General features: G+C 36.8%; 1 protein-coding gene across 3 annotated transcripts in view; it reads right to left on the bottom strand.

The window, feature by feature from the left end:
* Window positions 1-264: 264 nt before the first annotated feature.
* The window catches only part of LOC110378159 (uncharacterized), a 72847-nt gene continuing 64042 nt past the window's right edge, over window positions 265-9069 (bottom strand). Inside the window, exons 7-15 of one of the 3 annotated variants that reach the window (XM_021337297.3) lie at window positions 7881-7895; window positions 6891-7043; window positions 6192-6376; window positions 5749-5891; window positions 4787-4927; window positions 4129-4386; window positions 3860-4023; window positions 3488-3643; window positions 265-3171 (exon numbers count right to left, since the gene is read on the bottom strand). In XM_021337297.3, coding sequence (XP_021192972.3) covers window positions 3061-3171; window positions 3488-3643; window positions 3860-4023; window positions 4129-4386; window positions 4787-4927; window positions 5749-5891; window positions 6192-6376; window positions 6891-7043; window positions 7881-7895 — 1326 coding nt within the window. In that variant the 3' untranslated portion in view covers window positions 265-3060. The remainder of the gene's footprint in view (window positions 3172-3487; window positions 3644-3859; window positions 4024-4128; window positions 4387-4786; window positions 4928-5748; window positions 5892-6191; window positions 6377-6890; window positions 7044-7880; window positions 7896-9069) is intronic. The other 2 variants (XM_021337298.3, XM_021337299.3) reach the window with 2 other exon arrangements.

The following is a 9069-nucleotide window of genomic DNA, read 5'->3' as shown; positions in this document are numbered from 1 at the left end:
AAAAAAATAAAGGCTCCTAGTTGCTACAGCATTAAGCTTCCCTACAGCATTTCACTAAGGAATTTGTAGTTTCAGTACATCTTGTAGACTGAACTTATAATCTTATAAATCTATCCATGTTCGGTATCAAATTACAAGATCGTGTTCGTAGCTAGAAGATTCGACATCTTACAAGAGTTTGCGAAGACATAGCACCCAATAGAGTCAGGGTCTTTTCTTCAGGGAGTTCAACTTGTCGGGGAAGAGTGAAATAATACAACAAAATAATTTAATTTCATATTTTTATTCGTATCATAGTAAGGTAATTAAGTTTATCGTACATTCCATTAATATTTCTATGACTGACACGATACTCGGTGAAATAATATCAACGTCACAACGACTACGGCCCAGACTTGTTAAGGCATGATAGACTAGTAGGCGATATGCAATCATGGAACTAATAAATTACCTATATAAATTACATTTCGAGTAATGTGGTTAAAAGACTATCAGAATACTTTCAAAGTAGAACAGCGAAATATTTTACTGTTTTCATTAGTAAAGTAAATTTTTATTTTAAGACACCTATCTCACTTTGGGAAAAAATACTCGTATAGTTAATTTGAGAGTTTTTTGCAACTTCATGATTTCTTAGGAATTTCTTTTCTTATGTAACATTTTGGAAAGTTTAGCAATATTTCGTTAATCGTGAAGATAATGGTCAGTTATACATACGTATTTTGTCAGCTTTGAGCTAGTGAGAAATAAGCTTGGAGTGGCTAATGGGATAGGTTTCTTGTTCCTCAGGTCCTGTCCATATTGGTCACGCATTTAGTGACAAGATATGTGTCACGAATAGTCGTGACAAGAGTACTTTCTAAGCGATGTAGTGCGTGCTTCCTAGTCGTGGATAGTCAACTGACCAATAACATCGCTTGTTTTGTTACGATAGTATTCTGATAGTCTTCAAATCGTAGTTTTTTATATCTTCAAAATTAAGTGTCAATACAATGTTTGCGATTGGTTGAAAATAATGTTTTTTAAATATCATAAGGTCAAGGCAGTAGTTGATCTAAGGCATTTCATGTTCTTTATAGGAAGTAGCTTTTATCGCATTATGTATGTATGTATATGTGTGTATGATGATATAAATAACTAATTCGGAAAGAAACTGGCTGGCAAGAAACTTAACATTCAGATACCATTAAACTAATGAATGCATAAATCAATATGTACGTGGTTATGGGTGTGCTGGGCCATTCACATCTACTGCAGTTGCACATTATTTACCTCTAGTATACGTTACACGGTTAAACTAACACAATTCCATCACAATTACTTTAGAATATCAGTTGATTGATTCGTTCAGCTTGATTTATGGGTAATGATTCATTATACTTTTTCTCTAAACAATTTATTTCTATCGGCTTATGCTAGTATCGTTAATATTAAAATAGATTTGTTGATAAAATCTTTCAAGTTCATAACAAATAGACACCTTATGAGAAATCAAAGAGTGAATATTGTATAATATTTTATTTATTTATTTATGTAAGAATATAATTTAACTACTGTTTTACGTCAATATTATATTTCTCAAAGGCTAACTGTGTAATAATTTCAATTAAAATTTAGATTTGACTAGAATTTATATTCAGTGCCTATAGGAAGTATAGCGTACAATGCATTCATTTATAATCGTAATAGCAATTTAACTCAAGGGTTTTAGTTTGTCGCATTAGCGCTTAGCGACAAACGTGTGTACTTTTATCTGTATAGACCAGGGATCTGCATTTGGTCGCATGCAATTCGTCACTCAATACGTTTACTCGTAAGGTACACAAATCCTGTGACGCTACAAACATGTTAATAAAACGTTACGGGCAATCATCAAAGTAACCATTGTGTTCTGACTACAAATATATTTGAGCAAAATATTATTCACAAATAAAAAAAAAACCTAAGCGACATTTTGCAGTTTGTTACATTTGACAATTGCACATAACGCGACTTCACAACGACTACATAAACTGTCTTTTAACTTTACATTATTTACAAAGGCTAACCTCTTGGAATGCTATACTTCATGACATTTCAATATTTTCTACAATAACATAGTCTACTTTTTATTTATTAGTCAAGGGACTTTATATTTGCACAAATATAGGCCGCCAGATGCCTTAACTTGTCGCTTACATTTAGAAATTCTACTCTGTAATTCATTTTCTAATAAGAATATAATAACTTTAAAGTTCCATAATTTTAATAGTCATAATATATTAATTCTAAAATAAAAGCCGCTTATTGCCTTTCAATCATAGTGTACATATAAAATAAAAATACTTTTTTCATTATTCGTTAGACTATCTTTGAGTATCTATATTGGTCGGGTAAGATAGATAAATAAATATCATGATGTATTTATATCAATAGATTTATATATTTTCCTAATAAATTGTCTATGAGATAGCTACAGAGATCTTTTCCGAAAATAAATTATTTTATTAGGTAACTTATCAAGTATATGAAATATAATTTACGACGGCAGAGATTAGCACGATCCACTATTAGGAACTTTAACAAAACAGCATGTATTCGACTGAATGGATTATTTACATTCATATGCAAGATTCAATAATGAAGCTTTGATTTAAAATATTCGTAATATATTATAAAAAATACATGATTTAACCGAATCATTCCACTATCATACTGATCACAATAATACATTATAATACTTGAATAGCAAATTATATAAGAAAACATTTAATAATCGCGTAGAATTAGTTGTGGTCTGTTTTATTTTAATGATACTGATTGCATTTCAATTGTTTAACGATTAAATTGGATTTGTAAGAAGTAATAAATGTCATGAAGGTACAATCGATGTGCAATGTTTATCATTGCTTTGGGAAGAGATTCATTTAATTCAACTCATATAATTTTCTTGTAGGGTGCTTTGTTCCCGTGTTGGGTAACATGCTCGGTTTCACCGACGGGGTATCATCCACTTGTCCTGCCAGGCCCGGTCTCGCGGGCCCGGGGGTAAGCTTCATCCAACAAAATGTTTGTATATGTTCACTGTGGGTTCGGCGGCCGCAGTACAGTGATACAAATAGAGCCTCTTAGTATTCGCAGCAGGTCGATCACTTCTGGGGTCTTCATTGATGTTACGTTCTCGTCGTTTACCTGTAATCAAGACATTAAAGTCATTAGTTGCATTCATAAAATCTACAATGATGAGAAATCCCCTTTCTATAGGTTTTATTTTAATGACTAAGTGTTGCATGACATACGGTATATTCACGCTGAACTGATTAAGTTATGTACATTTGCATAAAACGTATGCAAATCTAACATGCCGTATAGGTAGATATTGATAACTTAAAAATATTGCCTTGTCGGCTAGAGATATCAGTGACGTTTTACCCAATAACCCAAATGACCGCTGAGAACACGTCTATTAAGAACTTAGAAGAAATATAGTAGAAAATCATCAACGTACCTGCAATATAACATCACCTCGTCTGAGCCGTCCATCCCTCGCAGCCACGCTATCATTGTAAACTGCAGAGATGTAGCTCTGTCCAGACTCGGGGTGGCTCTGCACGCTGAACCCGAGCCGACTGTTCCAGCCACGGTTCAGTTCCACTGTTACTATCTGGAAATAAGAAGCTTGTTGGATTAGGAGCTAGTTAAGTGATTACATTTAAAAACCAAAGTCTGGCGTAATGTATAAAACAAGAGTAAAATAAAGTTTTTTGCAATAAGTTGCTAGGATGAAGTTAACTTGACGATATCATGTTTAGGATTCTAAAAAATGGTGTTGACTTTGGTTTATAGAGTGGTTTCTTTCGAATGTTTTGGTTTATCTTACCGTAGGTTCATTGCACGTGTTGTCTTTAGGAGTTTCAGGCTTGACGTTTTCTTTTTGGACGGGATCAATTTCTTTAGGTTTGGGCAGGGGGGGAGGTTCCGTCTTCACCTTGCGCTCGTTGTCAGGAGACAATGCGACACCTTTCCATTTCTTCAAACCGTTGCCTGGAATTGAGAGATAAGCAATCAGTATTTGATGCATCATGAATACATTTTTATGGAAAACGTATCACAGGAAAGAAATGTGTCTATAATTATTACTAAGCATACCATCATCTTTATGTCCTTCAGAGCTGGTAGTATGACCATCACTGCTAGTTGTATGGAGCACAGCGCTTTGATACGCAGGATTCGCGTGCTTGAAGCGCGCCTCGTCACTCAGTAGTTCGACTGGCATCGACACCGGCTCGTCAGAGTCCACTGCGAACACTGGCTCCTGATACCTCTGACGTGACATGTCTTCCTGGTAGTTTGGAGCATCTAACGTGTCATTGTCCAAGTTGTTCAACTCGTAACCGTGGGGAGGCACTGAAATTCCACAAAGTAATAATATTACAATCTATCTATTAATCACGAACACTGTTAACAAATTGGTTCATTTCCAATTATTCTTTCACAGAAAGTTGTCTCTGAAAAAGAGGTAACCAGAGAAAATTTACCACAATTTGTTAACAATGTTGCCATTTGTTTAGACATTTATGAGTGCAAATGAAAGTAAAGTAGAAGAGCACGCACATAAGGCTAAACACAAGTCTTCGGGGTAATGTCAAATGACCGAAGAACATCTATGAAGTGCTGTATGCTACGATGGTGTGTAAACATAGTCCTGGTATGGTTCGGAATCCGACAGTCAGTTTATACGCTGCTTTGGATCAGGGTGTGAAGCGATGGGTTATGATTGGACAGTGTGCGGCCGACAGCGTCTCACCTGTCAGGCTCAACTTTTGTTTTCTACAAGTGGGTGGTGCGGTGGGGCTGGCGAGGGACACAGTCCGGCCCGGCCGCCGCGACTCCTGAACCACTTCTGTATGTTCCGAACCGTGTTCTACTTTGTTGGAACTTGGAACATCTGCGTGGAAAACCTACATCGCTTAGTGTGTGGCGTGTATATTGTATCGTGTGACAAGTGTCAAATGTGGTTAGCAAAGTTTCGCAGCTCACTAGTTTTGTGCAGGCTTTATTGAATTAAGCTAGCTGGGATCCACCTGTGTGATAAATATACATCCATCGCGTTGTTTGCAATGGTAATGCGGCTTAGTTAATGAACACAGAGCAGAGATAATTACGTTCATTTGTGCTTTGAATATATTACGTACGTGTACCCGCCTAATATGATTCATGCGCGTGTACACATTTCACGTAATCAATATTGAAATTACATTAAAGGCTTTGAGTAGGTAAATTAGACGTATGATATTTTATCACTTATCTTTTGCAATTTTGGGTTGCTAAATAAACCAGGTCTGTTGGTCGTATTGATTAGAAAAAAACTATTCAGGCTTCGCAAATTTACGTATTAGGGACAGTTAAGCGTCAACAGTTGAACCTATCAAGTGAAAGGTTGGGTTCACCTTTAATCCATTTACAGCACTTTCGATCAGTTAAGCGCTTAATAAGTTTAACCTTTCAGTTTCGGGCCACAAGCATCGGAGCGAGTGACAATACGAAATGGAATTTGGTTATACCGAAATAATACGTTGTTGAGCGCAAAAGAAAATATGCCTGCAGGAAAGAATTCAATTTGTAGGATTCTGAATCAATCTCTGCATAACGTTTTCCAAACTTCTAAAAGCTCATCCCAAGCCCATTACATATATTAGGCGGTCCTAATTTTTCCGTTACCACGATTCTTTCTTCGGATGACGTGACATCTCAGTAACCTGTACATACCATTGGGTTGTTCGTAATGGTTGTTTTCCTTGGTGAGCTTGCGGTACTTGCGGGGGGAGAGGCAGGGGGAGCGGGAGCCGTCTGCCGCGTCCGGGGTGAGGCGCCGCGCCGCCAGGTCGCACAACATTGATACTGCTTCAGGCCTGATGGTGTATAATAAGCGTATTTGATTATTTTGTAAAATACCTGTACAAACACCCATATTCGCAAATAAATGTGGCTATCCCATTTCCATCTCTACAAGTTTGATGACAAGGACACTTAATCCCTTCCTTCATTACTGACATAATCGGAAATATTGGTTAAGTTTAAGGTGATTACTTCGACTTTGAAGGCAGAACACTCTCTAGCAAGTCTAATCTTTAGTAACAGAGTAAGTTCAATAACTCTCTGATGGATCGTGAGAGAAGACTAAAGCTATATTGCAAATCAAGCCAACCAACCTTAGCGGGGGTTTAGGCCTATTCATAGGTGCGTCCGAGTCCGTGGGCTCTTCCCTAGGAGACATCGGAGATAGCGGCGTGGCTGCGTGATCTCGGTACAGTCGCAGGCGCACCTCGGCGCCGCATGCGCGCAGGAACGCTACCGCCTCAGCATGAGACATGTTGGACATCGCAGTGTCGTTCACCTGAACAAACGAGGTTAATGACTGACAATCATACATATGGAATCTGAGTATTGCTCTTGGTATGTCGAGCATTTGGCGAATTGGGGATACGTCCGCGATTTTCAGTTATAGAATTCTCATCATGATCTCATTATGCTTTATTGTTGTTGTTGGTACTTTTTGACTCCAATTCATTCAAATTCCCACAGTTGATTTATATTTAAGCATAATTTACGACATGTAACCTCCAGCGTAATTGCATCAGTCATTCGCTTTCATTTGAATCAATATTCTTGGAATGCATTGCAGTGATCTAGTTACACTCGTATGAACAAAGGATGTGTTTTGAAACATATTAATATAATAAGGACAATGTCATGTGTGAAATTTCAGAACGTTAAAAAATGTCCCAAATCAGGTATTACTTATTTTTACTTCACCAATTTTTAAAAAAGGTTTTAAGGGAATCGAATATATCGTTACGGGGATATAAAACAGTTACAATTAGTAGTTGGTTTGTATGAGTCACACTTACAGCAACAATCCTATCACCAGGCTGTATCCTGCCATCACTGAGGGCAGGTTCCCTCACCAGCGCTCTGACGTAATGGCCCAACGCGCTGTGGTCTTCCTTCCGCAGCGTGAAGCCCAGAGATCCGTTCACCTTCGTCATTACGATGTCAAATTCCTGGAAAATAGAAATTCAGGATTAAGAGTGCATTAACCACAAAGGCATGAATGATTGCACGGAGTGTTCCAATTTTTTAGTCCACTACCATGTCACCATCTTTTGGATACCAGACGTATAATGTTTCCATATAGGATATTTAGGGCTTACAAGTTGATCCATATAAATCTACTTTGTCATCCAATCCGATTAATAGGTAAATAATCCAGATATCATTGCCAAGACTTCTATGACTTCTTACAAAAAGTAATCATTCTAGTTTACTTTTAGAGACTTGCCAAATTTACGATTCTTCTTGACGATAGTATATCATATATCAGGAAATATTGCAAGTGGAACTTCGTTTCGTTTATGTATAATCGTCTGTCAGTCAGCATGCCAAATGCTTGGCACTCGACGCATGCAACTTGCGTCAGTGGTCCATACAAAACGTGACAAGCGGAGCTAAACATACCATCATTGTTCTCATGGCTGCAATGCTGAATTTATTTTGAACACGGATTTTATTTACCATGTTTTCCTTGTCAGATAGCAATAGATTTTTTCGATACCCAGAAAGATATAAATAGCAGTTTAGCCGTTATTCGTATCAAGCTTTAGTTAGAAAGCTTTTTTGGGAATATTTGCATTTCTCTGTAGCTTTACTTAGTACTACACATTCATTAAACATTTATGTTTACGCACTCAGAACGATAATGTTGAGTACGTATATTACTCTATGATATACCCGGATTTGAGGTCACAGCCCTTGTATACAGGTGGCACCTACATACACATAGCTATTCTCTCACTCCACATCAAATTTCCATCATACAACATTAGTTAAAACGAACTCACCACTGATCCGTCATCCTGTAGGCGTGAACAAAGAGCTTTATTAATAACTCGCACGGATTATATTACCGAGTCGCACAACTCGCACACCAGTGAAATTATACCTCATAAAATATAACGCCTGCTAACAAATGACTCGTCTTACAAAATGTGGGGTCTCACGACTATATGGTTCTGATATTTGATTCTAAAATTACAAAGCTTATTTAAATTAGTCATGGAATGAATCCTAATCCATCAAATAAAACGACTGTTATTTCCTACAAAAAATGTTAACTACTTTTAGCCGTGAACAAGAAAAGTGGATGAAAATTAAAACATAAATCATAAATGCAATTAAAAAGGCTAACTCCGTGACTAAGACCATAGATCATCGTGGAAATAAACGGCATAAAACGAAACGAATTAGGTGTAGCTTGTTTGATGTATTACTAAATACACAGTAAATTGTCTATATTTCTAATTCAGCCTGTAGAGAGGGCCCTATTGAAAGTATATTGCCAGCAGGATCACGTAACATGTTTTTTTTTTAGTGCTTAAGTACTCTTTGATCTGTGTCAAATCAATGAGGGTCTTCTCAATTTTTTCTGCCACAGGGTGGCGCCACGTATGCGTCTGGTCCAAACAGCTGTCAAATAGTATGGAATTGTAGGGTCCGAACTTATTGTTTATTGAAATTCTGTTATATTGGAAGTGTTATTGATTTTATTATGGACTAGGGTCAGAATAAGGTTTCCGAACTAAAAATTGAGCTAAGAGAGAGGGTGCAAAAGTCACTGGTACTAAGGAAAAGCTTGTTGAAAAATTTGTTAACACAATATGATTTAGTTTTTTTTATTTACTCAACCGCAATAGTAAAACAATAATGCAGTGCTTTAATTATAAAATAAAAAAAAAACACTAAAATCGTTCACTATTCATAGTAAAGATAAGCACTTTGACAGTTACCTGGACCTGACGACTCGGTGCTGCCACCTCGTGGACGCCATTTTAGAAAACCCTCATTCTATCCTTTTCTTTCCCTCTAATGATTTGAGAGACTAATCAAATTAATGTTCGTATGGCGTGTGGGTTTTTCTTTGAAATCCAATGAAACGAATTAGTGTCAGATAAAGTAACGAGCAAGAAAAATTGTTTATCGTTTTCTATTTTTCTGATCATTTCGGTTCCAATTGAGTAAACATTTGCTTAA

This window comes from Helicoverpa armigera, chromosome 13, assembly GCF_030705265.1.
Source record: "Helicoverpa armigera isolate CAAS_96S chromosome 13, ASM3070526v1, whole genome shotgun sequence".
Lineage (NCBI taxonomy): Eukaryota > Metazoa > Arthropoda > Insecta > Lepidoptera > Noctuidae > Helicoverpa > Helicoverpa armigera.
This window is presented reverse-complemented; position numbering and strand designations above follow the sequence as displayed.